Here is a 23,104-nt window from a genome sequence, read left to right on the forward strand (position 1 = left end):
AGAGCAGCACAACAACCACCAGTGTAGTGGAGGCACTTCCTCACCGATCATCAAAGTATGGGGAACTTCACTTGCTAACAGCATAAGGGATTTTTATTATGAGCCTTGCCCTTTTCAATGGGCACCAATATACTGGGCCTTGTGCTATAAACAAAGGGGGGGGGGGGGGGGTGAATAAACTACAAAATAATATAAGCAAATGAGCAATATATGTTGCTGTCAATCAGCAATAGCAGAGACAAATATTGATGACAACAAAATGCCAGAAGTCATAGAAATTCCAATGCTGTGGTAGGGGTTCACTTGAATATTCAGTGAGCTGCAGAGTAAATTTAACTTTGATTGGATTATTTTAGGATAAACTGGTTTACAGAGCTAAGTTAAAAATAAACCTATTTAGTAAGTCAACCCTTATCCTATCCCTATAATTCATATGAAATTTAGTGGAAAAAACTAAGGATGTTGATTCTGATGCCCAGCCAAACCAATATTTCTCCTCTTGCTTGTTCAAGCACTTGGTATCAGTTGTTTAGAATTATTCAACAATTCCAATACCCATAATAATTCCTTTCAAATGATTGTGTTTGCTTCCAAAACAATTCTCAGTGATAACATAATTTTGCTCTAATTTTACTTGGACTTCACCTATATATATCCAACATACCATTTTTAGATTTAATATAGAACTACATAGACTATGTATAACATTATTATTATTATTATTATTATTATTATTATTATTATTATTATTAGGAGTAGTAGTAGTATTAATTATTTAACTAACTTACCTAGCACATCTACAAAGAAGTGTTTTTCATCACTTCCTGCAATGTTGCTGGCAGTGCAACTAAAAGATCCAGAATGTGACAAGGTTGTTTTCATAATCTTCAGAATTCTTCCTTTTTCTAAAATCTTGATATTATCACTTTCAATGACCTGCAAAAAGATGACAGCTATACAAATGAATTACAGATTGCTCAAGTTACCACTGACAATTTTATACTGATTAACCACCTTTGCAGAAATGAATTATGTTGCTTGGAAGGAAATATAATACATAAAACCATCAAGATGAAAAATAAAAGCAATATAAAGTGTCTGGCTAAAACTATAGAGAAGGTCAAGGTCCTTTAAGGCCTGTTCTGGCACAAAGAAAAAGACACATTACAAATTCTACTGCTAAACAATATAACTTTACTTCAGAAATTGTATTCACCTCATATCCAGTAACATCACTGTACATGATTTACTTGCTTACAGACTACACAGTGACCAAAAAATGCATTGCTGGTATAAGAAATAAATAAAAAGGATCAATTATATTTTTATTAATTTATTAAACATTATGGGACATGGGATGGATATTTAGGTACATTTAGGGGAATTCAATAAAGCCCCAGCAATACCTTCCCAATGCTATTGCCCTTTAAAATGGCCTGTGCCAGATTCAAAAATCCCTACCATCTGTTTCATGTAGTTCTTAACAATTATTTTACAAAGTGGCAAAAATAATTACCTCCAGTTTGTAGATTATAAAACTGGAGGTAATTAAGACCATGCCTAAATTAGTGTACAGATATAAGCAGTGTGCCTATGCCTGTACATAGTATAGTAGAGCGACATATTTTCCCCTGCCCTCTCCCTGTCACTGGCTGTTAAGGAGACTGTCAGCTTCATAGCTGAAAACGTGCTAGAAACAATGCCTGATGGGAAAGCTGAGACACTAGTTCCCCATCAGATCCACTCTTTCCTTTTAATTGACAGTGAGCAGTGGGCAGATTCTATAGCCAATGGCAGGCTGTCTACTGGCCAGGTGAAAGAAACTATCTGCTGTCAATCACAAGGGGAGCAGATCTAATGGGGAACTAGTGTCTGTGAATTTCCATCACGCTCTGCCCCCAGATACAAGACCCCCCGTTGCTGCACTGTCTGTGTGACAGCTGTCGAGGCAGCAAGAAAGCACAGTTGTACTAAAGATGGAGTGTCCATATAAACTCTCTTGCCAAATCCACCTCTACATGACATGTGTTCCTCAGATTTATATACCTGTTTACTCTAAAAGTATTTTTTTTTCTACCAGCGTCCAGGTCCAAAGCAAAACCGGAGACTCAGTTCCATATTAAAGTAATTGTAAAGGTTTTTTTTTTTTAAATAACAAACATGTTACACTTACCTCCCCTGTACAAGGGTTTTACACAGAGTGGCCTGATCCTCCTTTCCTGGGCTCCTCCGCGGCACTCCTGACTCCTCCTCTTCTAGAGTGCCACCTCAGAGAGCCGCTTTCCAAGGGGGCATTCATGTGGGCGCACTCCTGAGTCCTGCTGCGGCGTCTATTGACACAGACAGCAGGACTCGGCCCCACCCCTAGCTCCCGTGTCACTGGATTTGATTGACAGTAGCTGACAGTAGGGTTCTCTAGGCAAACCTGAATATAAGCTAATGTGTTTACAATTTGCATTTATTTTTTTATGATATAGTACTCATGTCAGATGAAATGAGATTCATATTACGTTTACCTGAGTACTTCCATTATACCATGTGATAAAAGGTGGCGGACTTCCTGTAGCATCACAAAATAAGCTTGTGTCATGGCTCAACAAAACGGATACATTTGTCAGCTTTTCCTTGTCTTTAATAGCCGGAGGATCTGTAAAGGAGATTTAGGGCAATTAAAAGTGGACACACCATGAGAAATGTATTCCTACAAATAATCAACAAAGTATGTGTAAATTTGCAAAAGGAAGCTCATGTTTACACTGGTGTTTAATTACTATGTTCTGTAGGCTACTAATACCATGTGTGAGAATGACTCACTGTACTGTTCTTGAGCATCTGCAATAAATTAGATGCTTGGCACTCACTAAACATTTGGGGAGGAATCAGGAAATTTGGCAAACAAGGCATACATCAAAGCAAATAAATTGTGCAGCCTTAGGCTAAGCAAGATACAGTGATTTGGTGGTGTTACAGCTATTAATGTAACTACAGCAGCATATTTTTGCTCATAAAATTTATTTATTGCAACCCACTTATACTAATAATAATAAACCTATATTTTTCACACAATTTCATTTTAATTTTTTTTTAAAGTTTTAGTGCTGTCATTTTCTCTCTCTTTCTTACATTACTAGTTTTCAGCATTTGAATATGATATGATATCGATGATGTTATAGTAAGATTTGTTCTTATGGTAATTTTTTTTGATTTGCTTAAAGCAGACCTTGCAATATAAGCAAGATCTGATCATTTACTGAACCCCTCTCCCCCACCCCCATGACAAAATGTTGTAGTATAAAAAAAAAGTTGTGACCATTGCAGTTGAACAATAGGCTGCAGTGCTGATCTGTGTATTCTGACAGCAGGGGACATTAAAAAACACTTGTTTCACAGTATAATATTGGCTTTCATACCATACCCTGAGAATATACTGTATATATCCTTTGTTGTAGTGACATTAGATGATGTCAAGATCCTAGATAACATTAGAAGGAGGGATCTCCACAGTTATGTCACAACACATTTGGAACCCATGAAATGCGTCATGACCAGGGCTGGTGCAAGGATTTTTGACACCCTAGGCGAAACCCCATTTTGCAGTCCCCTTGGCTCCACCCTTAAATCCACCCTGCCCATGTATACCCCACCTTTTTATAGACTGTTAACATTTTGGGAGTGGAGTAAGTCACTGGCCCAGCGCATGATACGCATGCAACGAATGTAGGAGCCTGAAGGTGGTGGTGGGGGCCTACCTTGTCTATAGGTAACGCTGGCCCTGTACAGGGAATATGTACACAGATAATCAAGGCATGGATTATCAGTACAGGTCCATCAGGGCTGTCTATCAGTGATGCTCATCAGTGCCACCTAGCAGTGCCCATTAGAGCTGTCTATCAGTGCTTCCCATCATTGCCCATTAGAGCCGTCCATCAGTGCCCATGGGCACTGAGTGCCACCTATAAGTCTCCATCAGTGCCACTTATTAGTGCAGTCTATCAGTGCCCATCAGCACAGCCTCATCAGTGCCCATCAGTACAGCCTCATCAGTGCCCATCAGTAGAGAACCTCTCATAATGGGCACAACAGGTGCTCAGACCTGGGAACAAAGCACAGGGATGGTTGGAACCCCTCATAATGGGCACAGCAGGTGTACAGACCCAAGAACTCAGCACAGGGATGGTGGGGACCCCTCATAATGGGCACACCAAGTGTAAAGACCCCTGGATAGGAAGGGGCAGCATTTAATTGAACTTATTGGCTATATATTCTTCCTGCATTTACTGACTGCTGGTGGAAGGGAGAGGAGGAGAAAATGCCTTCGAGATGCTACAAGCGAAGGAAAATACAGCCCAGTTCTAGTAAATGCTGCACCCCCAGGCTGCACTATTACCAGCAGTAAGAAGGAGAATACATAGGGACTAGTGGGCAGCAGCCTGACTTGTAGGCAGTGTTTTCTATGGGTGGTCACCAGCAGAAAAATAAAAATAAAAAGAGAGCCGACACACTGACCACCCTGCACAGCACTAATATCAGCTCCAGTAACAGGACCGAGCACTCACCTACATCCTCTGCTTCCAACCCGCCATGCTGTGACCTGTGCATTGAGATTGGGAGAGGTTGGACATTCCAGGGAGCTTGGGGTTATCAGGAGGAAGAGCTGAGTTGAACACTGGTGTGTCATCCTGAAGGAACTGTTTAGTGTCCTATAATGGTTGCGGGCGTGAGTACAGAGTGCAGTTTGCAGAGCAGTCAGGGGCATGTATAGGGTGGCATTTACAAGCATCAGTGGGCTGTATGTTCCTCCACTGACGTCTCCTTATACACAGTATGTGCAGCTCCCCAGCTAGGACTTTATCAGTGTGTGTGTGTGTCAGTGCCCAGGATGAGTGTCTGGAGCTGGTGAAGACACTTCCAGGCCAGGCTGCTCTGTGTATTGTTGGTAGGAGGAGAGCAAAGATCTCTCCCATACAGTGCGGAACAGCTCTATCAAAAATCCTCTGCTTTCCCCAGTGACTGAGCCACACTCCTCCCACATCCTTGTGTTTGTCAGTCCTCTCAGACTGACACCCGACTTTACACACAAGTCTGTGTCATCTCACCAGAGAGCTGTGTAGACACTACACAGCAGTTGCAGTTGCGTCCTAGTGGTAGCACCAGCCCTGGACTCATGACATAATTCTTGAGATCCCCTCTGCTGCTGTCATCTAGAATCTTGAAGTCATCTGATATGACTACAACAAAGAATGTATATATTCTTAGTGTAGGGCAGGAAAACCAACGTTATACTGTGAAACAAGTGTTTTTCGTGTCAATACATTTGGGATCTGTAAATAGACCAAGGCTAAAGAAGTTTGTTTAAAATCGTTGCAAATTTATTAAAAATAAAATACGAAAAAATCAAATGTACATAAATATTCACAGCCTTTGCTAGGGATGGTTTGGCCCGAGCATGAGTTCAGGCCGAACTTTGGCTGTTCACCCTTTCACCGAACAGCTGAATTATCGGAACTTATCGGGACTTTTTTTCGGCACATCAAATAGCCACAATGCACTAGACCGCTGCACAGTGCATTGAAAGCCCTGATTGGCTGAAGTAATGAAAGCTTTGCCCAATCAGGGCACAGAGCACTGTCAGAACATGATTGGATGCTGTCACGATCACTGTATACAATCATGGCTCATTGTTCTTAATCCTGCCTCACGCTATAAAAGTATTCTTTTCATTGCGGCCATTTTTAGTGTGATATCGCCATGTAGAGAGCTAGAACAGGGCTCTGTTCAGTGCTACTAGATAGACAGTTAGTGTGCTATATTGTGCTATTTTGATTCTGCGACCATTCATCTTTACATTAGTGTGAATCTAGGGACAGTTCAGCGAGTGTAGTGACCACTATTCATCTTTACATTAGTGTGAATCTAGGGACTGTTTAATGCCATATATTTCATTGCATTACTGAAAGTTTAACGCCATATAGTTCTGTGCGTTGCTGCAAGTTTAAGGTCATATTTTTCATTGCATTACTGCAAGTTTAACACCATATATTTTATTGCATTACTGCAAGTTTAATGCCATATAGTTTTGTGCATTACTGCAAGTTTAACGCTGTATATTTAATTGCATTACTGCATGTTAAATGCCAAATATATCTCACTGCATTACTGCAAGTTTAATGCTGTATATTTCATTGCGTTACTGCAAGTTTAATGCCGTATATTTCATTGCGTTACTGTAAGTTTAACGCCATATATTTCATTACATTAATGCAAGTTTAACACCATATATTTAATTGTGTTACTACAAGTTTAATGCCATATAGCTCTTCGCATTACTGCAAGTTTAACGCTGTATATTTCACTGCATTATTGCAAGTTTAACGTCATATATTTCTGTGTTTTATTGCACGTTTGACACAGTATATTGCAGTATATTATATTGTATTTGTGAAGTGTGTCTGTGTAGTGAATACTCAAATTAAAGTGCACCAAACACCATTGATTAAAGTGCATCCACGTAAACATTTACACATCTTTATTAAATTTTGTTAATAAGCACCCCCCATCATGTCTGGGAGGACAACAAGGAGAGGCAGACGTTCCAATGGCACTGTGAGGGGGCCAGCAGTGTATGTGTCCACAGGCAAATAAAAAAAAAAAAAAAAAAAATTCAAACTGCCTCTGTCACCGCGAGCTCACGCAGCAAAGAAAACGCATATGGAAGTCGTGCGGCATATGTAAACTGTGTTCAAATCACACATGTGAGGTATTGCCACGATCGTCAGAGCGAGAGCAATAATTCTAGCACTAGTCCTCCTCTGTAACTCTAACCTGGTAACTGTAAAAAAAAATTAAAGTGCCGCCTATGGAGATTTTTAAGTACCAAAGTTTGTCACCATTCCACAAGTACATGCTATTATAAAGCATGACATGTTTATTATCTATTTACTCAGCGTAACATCATCTTTCACATTATACAAAAAATTTGGGATAACTATAATGTTTAGTTTTTGTAAAAGTTCATGAAAGTGTCCCTTTTCCCAAAATACGGCTCTCTTTTGGTGGTACTTGATCAGCACTGGATTTTATTTTTTATTTTTTGCTTCTTTCCAGTCTCCCGGATGTAAACACGGAAGTGGCATCACAATGTCACTTCCTGTTTACTCGGCTACCATTTTATTCTCTAGATTCTCTGCTAAAAAAAAATATATATATATATATATATATATATATATATATATATATATATATATATATGTTTGGGGATTCTAGCAAAAAATTGGGATTTTAACTTGTAAACACCAAATGTCAGAAATAGGCTTAGTCATGAAAGGGTTAAATGATCAATGCTTGGAGTTTGTCCAGAATTTGTGGGGGTGTTTTGTTCACCCACCTCTTGAGGATTTGCCACAAACTCTCAATGGGATTAAGGTCTGGGGATGTTCCTGGCCATGGACCCAAAATGTTGATGTTTTGTTCACCAAGCCACTCAGTTATCACTTTTGCCTTACATCAAGGTGTTCCATTATGCTGGAAAAGGCATTGTTCCCCACCAAACAGTTCTTGGACATATGGGTTCATTTACTAAAACTGGAGAGTGCAAAATCTGGTGCAGCTGTGCATAAAAACAAATCAGCTTCCAATTTGTTTTTGTTTTTTTGTGGAAGCTTAATTGAACAAGCTTAAGTTAGAAGCTGATTGGCTACAATGCACAACTAAACCACTCACAGGTTTTAATAAATCAGCCCCACAGTGTCCATCCTAAAATGACAGTAGCTTCTAAACACACACAAACATATACACACGCACACACACATCTGACTATAATAGACAATGGTTTTGAATAACACAGGCTGAAGTATCTTAAAAGTTACCATGAACTTTCAAATTATATTTCCTTTCCGTCAATCCTGCCTGATTAGAGGCTACACACTTATATTCTCCATTGTCATATGATGTCAAGGAACTGATGATGAGCAGAGTCCCATCTTCTGTAATCTTGATACCAGGTTCTGTCCCAGTTAACTCTTTGTTGTTATGCAACCATTTAATAACCGGTTTAGGATTACCTAGTTAGAAGAATACAAAAGAAACATTATATATTTAAAGTAGTGGTATAATTTATATTACAGTATATTGCGCTCAATAATTGTATCTCGGTAGAGGAATTAAACATAGTAGTCTCGTGTTTGAAAGATATATTCAAATTTCTACTGTTTTTATATTAATTTGGTTTTGGCTAGGACTATAACAGTGCAGTGCATTATGCCCTGCCAGAGGAGCAATGTAGCAGGTCAGGCATGCAGCATTAGCAGAGTCTTTGAGACTTGTAGCATAATGATTGTCTTTGTAAATATGAACATTTTGGCAAGCTTTAAGGAACATTTAAGAAAGAAATAAACTTCATAGGCCATATCAAATTAGGCAGGTAAACAGATAAATAAATATTTTTTTAAAGCCCAACTGAATTTTAGGTTTAAAATATTTGAAAATCTTTCAAATACATCATAACAGCAGCTGTACAAAGGATTACAATTTGCAATTTCTTTAAAAAGCAGTCATATCCTGTATAGAAAAGACTGTTTCCTGCAAGAATGCAGCATAGAAGGACCCTTTATTCTCTATGTGGAAACAGTGGTCCCTTTGTAGAAGTCTGACACGCCCTCGGCTGTGTCAGAGCTAGAGTTCCCCAATCAAAAGGAAGCCTGAGCTTTGCTGATTGCAGGGCTTTAAGTATGACTTAGCAGAGGGCATCTCTGACCTCTGCAGAAAGACCACTGCTTCCATATAGAGAGTTAGGGCCTCTATAGTATGCTGGTGTAGGGCATACTTTTCTACTCAGGCCATGGCTGCTTTCGAAGTAAAAAAAGATTTTGCATAAATTTTGTTTTGATGTATCTGGAATGTATTTATCAAATTTAAACTAAAGGTTTAGTTGAATGTAATATTCTATTGAACATGATTGGACATTCATAAAAATACATATACTGTAAATTGTTGAATTTACTAGTAAACAACCGTTATTTCTTTAGAAATTCAACCTTGCAGCCTATTTTACTGACTGAAGAAGGAGGGCATTTGAATAACAAATGTCATTCTGTTGTGCTTGTGTAAGACAAATATTTGGTTTGAATCAGTAATCAAACAAATTTGCAGTGTTCAGATTTTTTTAACTCGTACATATTAAAGTTGGCCACAAACATCAGATTGACAGATGACATGCAACACCGACCCTTTTTCTCTCAAATAAGCAAAAACATTTGGACAGGAAATAACTATCCATCTAACAAACTTTGTCCCTATAGATCTCTTGGTCAGAGAGGTTCCTATAGAGGTCTGGTAATGCCAATAAACAGCACAGTTAATTAGCAATACAAACATTTCTCTGCATTCAGTCTTACTAGCAAGACAAAAAAAACATTTACAATTTGTTTGCAACATTTAAATAATAAAAAGAAAAATCCAAATATGTGTGAACTATCCTGCCACATAAAGGTGCCTCTGTAAAGTGAAGCACGCTACTCCCTTGAGAGCTGCTAGTAGTTCATACAGTACGGCTAGATTAACCCCAGCTTCTTCCACCCCAGCTGTAGTAAAGCACAGACACATGTAGAACAGTTCAAAACTTTAACTTTATTCCAGATTCCGACAGGTACTATCACCTCAGTGATGCACAGATATACATTGCCTCTGGATTGAGATGTATAAACTTCAGCTTTAGTCCAGATTCCGGCAGGTACTATCACATCAGTAATGCACAGAATAGGAGTTGCCTCTGGGTTGGAATGTGTAAGTGATAGTCCCTCTCCTTTAGTGAGCTGACAAGCATGCCCCTCTGAAAAGCCTGTGGTACTTTGAAACGCTAGCAGTCCCAGGCCTCATCTGCCTTCTCCTCCTGCCCTTTTCTTCCCAGTCCAGCTCAGGAAAGGTCCAGGCCAACCCTGGTTCATTCCGGTCGGTTTGCAGCTACTTCTTGCTTTGGAACATGGTGGGAACCTTCCAGCTCCGGAGTCTCTGAACCTCCATCAACTTCCGGCGAAGATCTGTGGCTTTCCAGCACTGGAATCTATGAACTTCCAGGTCTTCCAGCCCTTGGCCTTAATGTGACATCTTTCTGTCTGTATGGATTAGTTCTCTTCCCATCTCCAACTCCCCAGGGAACATGTGACCCCAGTGTATATGTATGGACCCCGCCCCTGACCAAGAAAATTAACAATTGGACAAGGGCCCATACACCCTGCCTGTCCTTCAGAGCCTGACCCGCCTCCTTTCCAGAAGATTCCTCTGGAGATCAAGGGAGTGTTTTCCCAGGGTGATGAACAGGTGGTCCCACCCCTACTAACCTATAACTCCACCATAACCCAAACAAACCTCCAGGCAAGGCACTGGCATTTTAACCTAACTTCTAGACTAATAGCACCCACCTAAAGTGGTGGGCGCTACAAAAGTTTGGCCTATTGTGCACAAAACAGCTGAAGACCCCTTGCGTCTGTGTATAGCACATAACCAAAACCCTAAACACAAAACAAAAAGGATTGGGTCCAATCTAGGTACTCTTGTTCTCAATTTTTTCATATATATATATATATATATATATATATATATATATATATATATATATATATGTAGTTCTCACATAGATTGAAGTATAACCACAATGTATAGAGGCACCTTGATGGTGGTGAGCATTACATATTGGCAACTGGATGCATGTGAAAATTACATTTATAATTTACGATTATAGAAGCAAACCATAGTTAGGCCCCCCTTGTTGGTTAGCAGGATTAAGTGTTGAGTACTGTTGGTACTGTTCATTTGATGTGAATTTTGCCGCCCACATATACTCTTACTCTGGCATTTATGTATTGATCAGGCAGTTGCCACTTTACAGGATTAGTCACACGAGCACCAGAAGATTGGCAGTATTCATTTTTGGTGCAGAGAGCAACACCTTAACCAAAAGCTCTTCCCACAGCATCCCTCAGACACTATCTCTTTCTCTAATCTTCTCCCCAACTTTAGCACTAACCCTCGCTTAACTTAATGAACCTAATTCCTTGTTGTGTACATCTCCTGACCAGGATCATCTGCGCAATAGATGGAATTCAGCACAAAAGCAGAGCTAGAACCTACTAATTTGTACCTAATATTTAAAGTGGTTGTAAAGTCAGAAGGTCTTTTATCTATAAATAAATAACACTTTCTTGAGGTACCTCAAGCTCTAGCAATGTTGTAGGAATGTCTTGGCCGTCTGGAACTCCCCTCATTGGCTGAAACAGCAGTGCGGTGCCATTGGCTCCTGCTGCTGTCAATCAAAGTCAGTCAGACAATGAGCGTAGAAAGGGGGCAGGGCCAGGCTGTAGCTTCATGTCTGCTTGGTGTGGGGGCACCCAACAGGGGGGAGGGGCCAGGAGAGCAGAAGCAGGACCCAAGAAGAGAATGATTCATGCTGCAAATCCACAGAGGAGGTATAATAAAAAAAAAAAGTATAGACTTTACTATTGATTTAACTGTTGCCAAAACACCAAAAACAGACAAATGCTAATTGGATTCTAGCACATTTAATTTCATTTTGTGAGAATCACTGTAAATTATTATTATTATTTAAATAATAATAATAGTTATCATATTTGTTTCAAATACCAGATTAACATTAATGTGTGATTGTGTGATTACAGAACGTCTTAACATGATTTCTACATTGATCATATTACTTGTTTTTATTATTATTTCAAATATTAGAAAAAAAATCAACTAGCAAATTCTTACTGTAAAAAAGGTTACTTCAAAGAAAGTTGTCAAAGTTGTAAAAAAATAAAAAAATAAAAAAAAACAAAGAAGCTACTATTAACCTCCCTGGCGGTATGATTAGTTCTGATTTTAAGTGCTGAAAGCAGTACAATTATTTTGCATGGAAATTTGGCGTTTTATATTGTAGGTCTGCAATTCTTAATAACTCTCTTAAATCTGTTCAAACAAGAGTCTAGTAGACATTCCGGGTATGATAAAATGTATAATATAATAAATAATGATAATAAATAATAATAAAAATTATTCCATAATGTAACCAAATCCAAAAACACTGAAATGCGCTGTCATTAGATTGTGTTTGATGACAAATTTCCCCACAAATCGCTATGGCTTAATTCTGCAAGTGATTCTAATTTATTATCACTGTTTTCTAGTTGGTCTAAAATCACTTTTGACATAAAGGGACAGTTTTTGGTTGCTATGGACAATCTCCAAATTCCAGGCAGAAAAAAAACAGTATTTATAATATAAAAGTGCATGCAGGGCACTGGACAGACCACTAAGGACAAAGGGGGTGTGTATTTTTTTTAAACAGTACTGTAATCTGTAACTTTTTTGAATTTGGCGCCGATCTCCGCTCCCGTGCGTCGTAAGGTCGCAGGGAAGGGAGCTCGGCGGCACTTGGGCACTGTGTGAATCGAGCAGAGGACAGCTCGCACACACAGCGTGGAGGACATCGCTGGATCCAGGGGACAAGGTAAGTAACCTCTCCCTGTATCCTCCCTGTAACCAGCGATGCGATCCCGAGTCTGGCTCGGGGTTACCGCTAGGTAATAGGTTGTTGACTGGTTGAATGCTGAATTCACTGGCTTAAACACTTTTAGTCTCTGACCCTCAACAAGTATGCAGCTCAGAAAAGTAAAAGAAAAGTCAGCAGGTTCACAAGTGTCACAAGGTCAGCATGACAGCTGTGCAACTATTGCTTTCAGGAATGGTCAGCAATGGCAACCATTATATTTCCCTTAAGAAATTCTTGTTTAAACCTTTTGTTTAATATAATGAAATGAAAAATAAAATATAGATGGTTGCACTATAGAATCATTCCAACATATACCTTTTGCAGGGCAGGGAAATGCAACCTGTTGACTGGCAAGCCTTTCCTGGTGTGTTTTGTCATAAGGAGGCTCCAAATCAGACAAAGTTGGTGGTGCTATAATGAAAACAAACAAGTAAGTGTAAGGAAACCATTGTATCCAAATACATGTTTAATATAGATATAAAAAATATTTACTAATATCACTTTATAATTACTAAACTACAGTGCTCAGTGAAGTATTCATTTTACCTTGAACCTCTATTGTTACATTTGAACTGTCCTGGCCAACCATGTTACTGGCAATGCAAGTGTACACTCCAGCATCTGAAAGTTCAGCACTAGCAACTCTGATTGTAAAGTGCTGAAGTTTTTCATCCAGCTCCAACATTCTTCCATCTTTAAACCAGGCTGTTCTTGGTGGTGGGATCCCTTGACTTATGCAAGCAATTTCAAAGCTTTGTTTAACTTGTATTCTTATAATTTGAGGGCCACGCTGGATTTTAGGAGGGACTGTAGATAAAAATAATAACGGAGGAATAAATGTTTAGCACAACAGCAGCAGTTAAATTCTGAAACCATCATTATGTTCTTATGTAAAGGGAAGAAATCTAGGCAGGCAACTCTTCTTTGCCTAACCATGGACTTAAGAACTTGCTGGTGGTTCAACAGTCTCCTGAGGCTGCTCCACAGCTTCCTTCAAGTGTCACAGAAAGCCTCCCAAAAGACATCCATATAACATACCCAGACCCTTCTCACTTTTTTTTTTCTTGTAATAAAAAATATGTATAGCTTTGTGCCCCCTTTACTGCTGTAAATTACATTTTTTTTAAAGAAACAATTGTATGTAAATGTGTGTTATTTAATACAGAACTGAGAAACATTCGTAAGATGTGCTAACATATATTTTATAGTTAAGCAATGACTGCAGATTTAATTGTAGTAAGATATCTTTTTATTCAGCTTCTTCACTTGTCTGTCTTATTTACAACTCTGGGGCTTTCTATAAAGATTTAAATGTGATTATTTGTTTTCCTTTAATCAAATATTTGCTATATTCTTCATTTGTATACTAATATAAAGCTTATATAACTTTACTAGTCGCATATATATTTTCTCTGCCACTTTATTCCAGACGTGTTGTACAAAAATCTGATAAAATTCACTGCATTTATACACCTGTTAATGCTATTTCTAGCATTGATTATCTGCAAACATTTATTAGATATGTTACTAGTTAAAATGTGGAAAATAAAATTAGTTGGTTGGTGAAAATCAGGGAAAATACTGACTAAAAATGTGGTCATCCTACAGTACAGTTGAAGTAGTTTACATTGTGCATTTTTTCCCCATTCTTAAAATAGTTAAAGTGGAATCTCTGTTTATCAGCCTCCTCCCCCCCCCCCTTCCTGTGCCACATTTGCCACCTTTCAGTGGGGAGAGGGGAACAGCGGCGAGATTACTCAGAAGTTCGACCTCCACCTCCTTCCCCTACCACCGGACCATTCAGAAAACGCACTGCCAGGTTCCCTTACTATGAATAGTGGTGGCAGCAACCGAGAGCTGTTGGAAACAATGGCTGGGGTGCCCACATTGCTGGATTCCAGGACTGGTAGGTTTCCTAATATGAAAAGTCAGCAGCTACAGTATATAGCTGCTTACTTTTAATTTTTTGTTGGGGGAGGGCAGAATTCCTCTTTAAATAATGTCCAATTTAGAACATGATTACACAATCGCTACTTTGATTAATGATTCGAAATAAATGATTTGTTGGGATTTTAGGTGATCAGGTTCTCTAAGTTTTTATTCGCTTTAATCATATGACTGAATATATCAATCATATGAATAAGTACTTACCATAGACATTGAGTGTTACTATTTGAGTAACATTTCCTGCTATGTTTGTTGCTACACAAGTATATGTTCCAGCGTCAGTAACCCTAATGTCTAATATCTTCATTGAGCCAGTTGGTAGAATAGTGTGCCTGCAATAAAAACATAAAAAAAAGTTTAAGCATGGACAAAAATTAAAGTTTAGTAGTCTCATCTTTACTAAGTGAGTGTCTATAGATTATAATAAAGAAAACAAATTGAAAGGTTTTCATAAAGTCTCTTGTATCCCTTGCTTTTCTTTTCTATTTTTTTTTTTTTTACATGGTTTATATTTTTAACAGTTTTCAATCTCTGGAATGGTGTTTAAACATTGAGCAAGCAGATCGTATATAGCTAGGTTTAAGCCGGTAATATATGGCTTGAATTTCAGCCGATTAGTACCAATTAGGCTTAACTGTGGGTGGCCCTACAAACACAACATGATTTAACTAAAGTTGATTTGAAAACAGACTGCCTCAATTGGAAAATTACCACCCAGACAGTGACTGCAGCCTATCAGATGCAATCAATATTCAACAGAGCAATTATATGCAGGCAACCGTGGGAGAAAGGAAGATATTTTATTTTTTCTCTGTCTCTTGCAGGTTGAAAGGCCCCAAACCATCTATGCTGAGCTTGAGACTACATGTTATGAGGGGTACATGTCATGAGGAAAAATACCCACGACTACTTCCAAACCGTCTTTTCTTCCTTCCTAATAGCAAGGAAGTGGGAATCAAATTATTTTTTCCCTGTTTCTTGTAGGTTGAATTGCCAAAATTCAAACCATCTATGCTTAGCTTGAGACTACATGTTATAAGGGGTGCATGTCATGAGGAAAAATGAGGAATAACTCCAACTAAATCATGACTTGTTTGCTGATTGTTCGTTCCTGGATTGCTATTCCTCCTATAGCCAAACCATAAGATGAATCTTGTAGAGACGTAGTTAGTAAAGGTCAGAGGTGTTTCCACTCATGAGATTCCCTTTTGCCAGGTAGGCTGCTGTTATGTACTTCTGCTAGTTAACTTATGCTATTTTCCTGGAGTTCTTGCATTTTATACCTACTAAAACTTACCTTTTAAACTGAAAAGACTACAAAGAAATAACAGTGAAATTATCTTACCTCTGAGAAAAAGGTGAAATCAGTTGTGTATCTTTGGCCCAGGTAATAAATGGTGGAGGAACACTTTTGACCTCACAAGGAAGCACCACATCTTCACTCACTTTAGCTGAGATCTCAATTTGACCTTTCAAGCCACCCTGAAGACTCGATGATCCTGTATTAAGGATTCTCGGCTTTACTGAAAATAAAATCAATATATCTTTTAGTACATTCTACAAAGTAAACTTGTCAAGTGAATTGCCTGTTTGACACATGAGCAAAATCCCTACTGTCACAGTCCTTATTATTATTGTTCCTGTTTCTTCTTGCCAGAGTCTGCCATTTTGCTGAAGCCCAGAGCCCTTGAGCAGTAGTAAACCTTTAGGCTGTCAGAATATTGGCCTCTAGTGGTTCTGATTTTTGGCACAGTGCTGAAAAAGAGAGCAACTGCGCATGTGCAGAGCAGGGTGTGACAGTGTATTACTGGATTGTAAACAGTATAGGCACTTTTTTTAATGTTTTACATGTTTTAGCTAAAAGAAGCTAAGTTCAAGTGATCTAACAGGACCTAATTTTCTGACTAAAATTCCACTTTTAAATACAAATTGACCTTATACCCTGTCTCAGCATAGGAGAGGATAACCACAATTTTTTTTAGTGAGATCCTGGTAATGCTGTGTATTCCTCAATTTTGCTGAAAGGTCCATGACATCACCATCACCTAGGCACCAAGTGCAGAAGTTGGGGTGTAATATAACCATATTTGTAACTTTTCTCTAGGGAATTTACAGTGGATTGTGGCATGTTGGAATGGAGAGCTGGACCACTGTTTAATAAGTAGACCCTCCAAATATAAGGATTGCTTATCAAATACTGCCCCCTTCACCCTACCATTATACAAAAATGCTGCAATCCACTGAGAAAAAAAACTGTAGAGAAAAGTTAAAAAATAAAGTTACCTTGCACCCAGCTTCAGCACAGGAGAGGGTAACCACAAATGTTTTTGGTGAGATCCTGGGAATGCTTTGTATCCTTCAATCTCACTGAAAGAACTGTGATGTCGCCCCTCACCTAGGCACCATGGGCCGAACCTGGGGTGTAAGGTTAGTTTTAACTTTAACTGTGGGTATTTACAATGAATTTTAGCATGTTGGCATGAAGGGTTGGACTGACACAGTTGTTTGGTTTTTACAGTGATTGAAATTCTTTTAGTTAAGCACCGCAAACATCAGTGGAATGGATGCCTTGCTAAGGACCTTGTTGTTTACAAAAACTGTAGGTATTGAGAACAGCATGGGGTCTATATATAGAAAATTTGCTCTGTGAATGTCTCTTTTGAAGTTACCTTCCTTTGCAAATAGACCCCATGTGTTGGTACATAGAGCGTAGCAAAAAGCAAAGAGGGAAATGTTGTCTTTATTTAGTACCATCTTCAAGCAAAGAGGCTTCAGATAATATTTCTAAAACTTATACAATATGCCTCTCAAAAAAAAAAGGCTGAAAGTATTTTTTTGTTATTTATGGAAATTCTGGTGACAGGCTTTTAAAAAAAAATAGCACTCTAAGTATAACTTAACCCAAACAGCGTATTCTATCTTTGGAAGTCAAATTTGAGAAAACCCCACTATATTCTCTATATAGGAAGATGTGTAAACTGCGCTTAGATATAGATAGCACAAACTATGACTGAAAATAATACTAAACTCAAACAATAGGCAGCAGCTCTAAGTGGGATACAAACACAAGAATACAAAGGAAAATGAGGAGAGCTGCGCCAATAGCACTAAATAATGTGAAAATCTATATAAATGTAACCATGCAGAGAACATATGGCATTCATACAAAATAAATGTCTAATTGCCCAAAATAGTCACTAAACGTGCATATAATGTTCACGAAAAAATATGTACGTAAATTTATACCGCCCAATGGGAGGCTGTGACCTGTGTGCTGGAAGTCAGGTGCAGTCAGGTGCTGGTCTCCAGGCAAATACAAGAGAAGAGTTGTAGTCAGGACACAAAGCCCATCTGACTTCCAGCACACAGGTCACAGCCTCCCATTGGGCCGCATCCTCCCTTTACCTGCGTGCAGGCCCGCCCCCCTCGCCTCCTGCCACTCACCTATTGGCTATTTCCGGACATGCTCGGTGTTACCGGTGATATATCCATTGGAGCTCCAAAGACTGGGATTTGGCTATTTATCTGCATTAAGGGATATCTCGATGCAAGAACTCTGATTGATGCTCTAACCTCCTTGCTTTGAATTAAATACCATTAAGGCTGTAACTGTTCATTCATCTGGTAAGCGCATCACTTATCTGGTGACGGGCACAGAATCTCAGAGTGTGTGTGTGATCACGGTGGTTATATGCTGAACGCTGGAATATCGGAACATCTTAATGGACTTTAATTTTTAATTTTTATTTTTTCTACATTTATTTCTATGTATGATTTCGATTTTTCATACATTATATAAATTTACGTACATATTTTTTCGTGAACATTATATGCACGTTTAGTGACTATTTTGGGCAATTAGACATTTACAGTGGTGTGAAAAAGTGTTTGCCCCCTTCCTCATTTCCTGTTCCTTTGCATGTTTGTCACACTTAAGTGTTTCGGAACATCAAACCAATTTAAACAATAGTCAAGGACAACACAAGTAAACACAAAATGCAATTTATAAATGAAGGTGTTTATTATTAAAGGTGAAAAAAAATCCAAACCATCATGGCCCTGTGTGAAAAAGTGATTGCCCCCTAAACCTAATAACTGGTTGGGCCACCCTTAGCAGCAACAACTGCAACCAAGCGTTTGCGATAACGTGCACTGAGGCTTTTACAGCGTCCTGGAGGAATTTTGGCCCACTCATCTTTGCAGAATTGTCCTAATTCAGTTACATTAGAGGGTTTTCGAGCATGAACGGCCTTTTTAAGGTCATACCACAACATCTCAATAGGATTCAGGTCAGGACTTTGGCTAGGCCACTCCAAAGTCTTCATTTTGTTTTTCTTCAGCCATTCGGTGGTGGACTTGCTGGTGTGTTTAGGATCATTGTCCTGCTGCAGAACCCAAGTTCGTTTCAGCTTGAGTACACGAACAGATGGTCGGACATTCTCCTTCAGGATCTCTTGGTAGACAGCAGAATTCATAGTTCCTTTTATCACGGCAAGTCTTCCAGGTCCTGAAGCAGCAAAACAGCCCCAGACCATCACACTACCACCACCATATTTTACTGTTGGTATAATGTTCTTTTTATGAAATGCAGTGTTCCTTCTACGCCAGATATACTTGGACACACACCTTCCAAAGAGTTCCACTTTTGTCTCATCAGTCCACAGAATGTTGTCCCAAAAGTCTTGGGGATCATCAAGATGTGTTGTGGAGAAATTGAGACGAGCTTTGATGTTCTTTTTGCTCAGCAGTGGTTTTCTCCTTGGAACTCTGCCATGCAGGCCATTTTTGCCCAGTCTTTTCCTGATGGTGGAGGCATGAACGCTGACCTTAACTGAGGCAAGTGAGGCCTGCAGTTCCTTGGACGTTGTTGTTGGGTCTTTTGTGACCTCTTGGATGAGTCGTCGCTGCGCTCTTGGGGTAATTTTGGGCGGCCGGCCACTCCTGGGAAGGTTCACCACTGTTCCATGTCTTCGGCATTTGTGGATAATGGCTCTCACTGTGGTTCGCTGGATTCCCAAAGATTTGGAAATGGCTTTATAACCCTTTCCAGACTGATAGATCTCAATTACTTTCTTTCTCAATTGTTCCTGAATTTCTTTGGGTCTCGGCATGATGTGTAGCTTTTAAGGATCTTCTGGTGGACCTTACTGTGTCAAGCAGCTCCTATTTAAGTGATGCCTTGATTGTGAACAGGTGTGGCAATAATCAGGCCTGGGTGTGGCTAGAGAAATTGAACTCAGGTGTGGACAACCACAGTTATAGTATGTTTTAACAAGGGGGCAATCACTTTTTCACACAGGGCCATGATTGTTTGGATTTTTTTTCACCTTTAATAATAAACACCTTCATTTACAAATTGCATTTTGTGTTTACTTGTGTTGTCCTTGACTATTGTTTAAATTGGTTTGATGTTCCGAAACACTTAAGTGTGACAAACATGCAAAGGAACAGGAAATGAGGAGGCAAACACTTTTTCACACCACTGTATTTTGTATGAATGCCATATGTTCTCTGCATGGTTACATTTATATAGATTTTCACATTATTTAGTGCTATTGGCGCAGCTCTCCTCATTTTCCTTTATGTTCTCTATATGTTTTGATACACACAGCATACTTAAACGTTTTTTTATTTTAAATATTTCTTAGCTTTTGAATGTTTCTCAGTAGAAGAAATTGTGTTTTACTTATAATGCTCTACAAAATTAAAATGATTAAACATGTTTTGTGGGGGGTCTAGCTCTACTTTAAGAGGAAAACAACTATGCAAGATTCATGATAATGATTTATAATGAATACACCCAAATATATGTGCAGCTTACCATAAACCGTTAACTGCACTTTACGTGTGGCATAACCAGCAGCATTAATTGCACTGCAGGAATATTCCCCAGAATCCTCCCCATGTGGAGCAGACAGGAACAGACTTCCATCTGAGTCAATCAATATAGTGCCATTGTTGGGAACAACAGTTTCGCCCTTCTGTAAATTAAAATACTAGTTAGTACTGAAACTGGACACATGAAAATATCCAAACAACAAGCTTATCTTTCTACTATTGTCTTCTTTTGCATCGTTGAGTTTAAATATTGCTATTTCATTTCACTTTTTTGTGATTAGAGCTCATGCAGAAAATAGTTTTTTAGTCTAGTTAGTAATTTTTACCTTTTGCATATTACCCTTCTTATCCTATCACTGTCATGACAGATCTGAACTTTTTGATTTTAATTGGAAATTTAAATATAAAAGATTATAATTGAATGTGGTCTTTCAGAAAGGATACCTTTTTCCAAATAATAGATGGTGTAGGGACTCCACTGGCTTTGCATGGCAAAGATATTGCATTTCCTTCAACTGTACTGAATATCTGCGGTCCATGTTTTATAACTGGGATAACTAAAAAAGCATTTGAAAAAAAAAAGTGAGCGTTAATGGATACATGTTAGGAACAGCCAGTTAAATGCATGAGGCAAAAACTACCTGATCATCTATAGTCTTTAAGGTATAACTGTATAGAGTGGAGAGAGATTAGATCACTTGTCAGGTTTTGTTTCTGTCTGTGCCCCCATTAGGGTGATTCACTCTTTCTATTTATCATGTTTACCAATATCATTGAAAGTGAGAGTTTAAAAACAATTTTGGGTTGTCTACAGGACAGAAATGGATGGGAAATCCTCTAATGGAGACACATTTGGTGACCCTGGTGACAACCAGGGATTTCCTCATTTTGAAGGGATTTTCTTTTGTTTTAGCATTGGGACAGGATATGAAGAGAAATCTACCCAATAGAACACCGATGGCAAAAAAAACTTTCCTTACCCCCTCTATCTAATCTCTCTCTCTCTCTCTCTCTCTCTCTCTCTCTCTCTCTCTCTCTCTCTCTCTCTCCCTCTCCCTCTCCCTCTCCCTCTCCCTCTCCCTCTCTCTCTCTCTCTCTCTCTCTCTCTATATATATATATATAGATAGATAGATATATATCTATATATATTGTATATGAATTTTGATCGCTGACTTAAATAATAGTATGATTAGTATTTTTTCTAATTAGAATTACTATATATATATATATATATATATATATATATATATATATATATATATATATATATATGGGACCATTCTTATTTGCATTTAGGCTACGTTCACACTGCTGCGATGCGGGAACACTGCGAATCCACTGCGGGTTCTCGCATCGCATGTCTCCCGGTGGCAGTTCACACTGCCCTATGCGAACTGCTGGGAGTATCAGTTAAAAGTTAATGATACCTCCAAATCAGTTGGCATATCGCAGTGCGATCTGCAAACTCAGACAGGAATCGGATCGCATGGTGTGAACACCTATGCAATCCGATTCTGCTGCGGACCAAAAAAAGGATCCTGTACGAGTTTGGGCCGGATGCGATGAGAATTCAGCCATACTATCTGCATGGCTGAAATCACATCGCACAGAGATCGCATGTGATTTGCACTGCAGTGCGGTGCGAATCACATCCGATCTCGGACATCGCAGCAGTGTGAACTTAGCCTTAATGCACACATTCAGTCCTGCATATCCATCTATGCAGTGCAATCCTCATTGTTAATTTCACTCTTATGTTTATAAAAATCTATCAATAGCAAAATATGAGACAGTCCTCGGGTAATTTGTTTACAAAATCATCAGTTTCAAGGCATTACACTGTATCTTGCCATCACTATTTGGTGGGTTTTGACTTTACTCAGGCATCCAATATATGTGTGTCTATTTCAATATAGTAACCCACAAGGTTGTAAAGCATGCATACGGATGAGAGACCTGGAGTACGCACGTTCAACAAGTAAGCAATAGCAGCTCCAATATTTTTACCCTGACTGGCTCCTTTTGAACAGTATTCACTGAAATTAATACACTTTTGTATTTTTCCACAGTTATTGCCTGGCAAGAAAGCTGTATGTACTGACATACAAGATGAAAGTGTTTACAAGTCTGAGCATGAATGATGAAAATATAGCAATGTACAAATCAAAATACATCTTCAGCAAATCCTACACAAACAGTTAAAAATAATCCAGAAATAAATATAAAATAGTTTTACTAATGTAGCGCCGATACTCCTAACGAGTACGCGCTATATGTTTAAATTTAGTTTTTCCTCAAAACTGTAATGAGTTTTGGGAATAATTGCGCTAAATCGTACTTTGGCATCAGTTTGGCTGGGCTGTATAGAAGTTTTGCCTGGTCATAGGTGGGGTTGTACACCTGTGGGAGGCTATAGAACGCAGTTTGGTTGGACGCATTGGGTACCAATCTCTATCTCAGAACCAATCAGTGGGCACGTTTGTCTCACTGCGTAATCCGGGAAGGGGTACTTAAGGTGCCGAAGTCACGTGGTTCTAGGTTCCGGTCCAGAAGTTGTTGCTGACTCAGTGGTCCTGGTCCTCCAGACCAGCCCCCAGGGGCCTGGGGTGCGGATCCATCTATTTCCGAGCCTCAGAACTGGCTAGTTCGAGGCGCAGTAACTGGAATGAGGATTCTAAGGTGTTTCGGTGCCGTCTCTGGTTTGGAGAGGCCAAGCAACTCTACACACGATCAGGGGAGGACTCTTCAGTGAGAGAGCCACACACAAAGCTGAGCTG

At 39.0% G+C, this 23,104-nt stretch overlaps 1 protein-coding gene across 1 annotated transcript in view; it reads right to left on the reverse strand.

Annotated features, from left to right (window-relative positions):
• HMCN1 (hemicentin 1) overlaps positions 1-23,104 on the reverse strand; it is a 457,974-nt gene that overhangs the window by 294,864 nt on the left and 140,006 nt on the right. The window contains exons 20-28 of the mRNA XM_077452653.1: positions 20,771-20,883; positions 20,310-20,469; positions 15,834-16,011; positions 14,693-14,820; positions 13,088-13,348; positions 12,857-12,952; positions 7,866-8,060; positions 2,517-2,647; positions 789-936 (exon numbers count right to left, since the gene is read on the reverse strand). Coding sequence (XP_077308779.1) covers positions 789-936; positions 2,517-2,647; positions 7,866-8,060; positions 12,857-12,952; positions 13,088-13,348; positions 14,693-14,820; positions 15,834-16,011; positions 20,310-20,469; positions 20,771-20,883 — 1,410 coding nt within the window. The remainder of the gene's footprint in view (positions 1-788; positions 937-2,516; positions 2,648-7,865; positions 8,061-12,856; positions 12,953-13,087; positions 13,349-14,692; positions 14,821-15,833; positions 16,012-20,309; positions 20,470-20,770; positions 20,884-23,104) is intronic.

This window comes from Lithobates pipiens, unplaced genomic scaffold, assembly GCF_037356315.1.
Source record: "Lithobates pipiens isolate NorthernLeopardFrog02 unplaced genomic scaffold, aLitPip1_a1.2 Scaffold_23, whole genome shotgun sequence".
Taxonomy (NCBI): domain Eukaryota; kingdom Metazoa; phylum Chordata; class Amphibia; order Anura; family Ranidae; genus Lithobates; species Lithobates pipiens.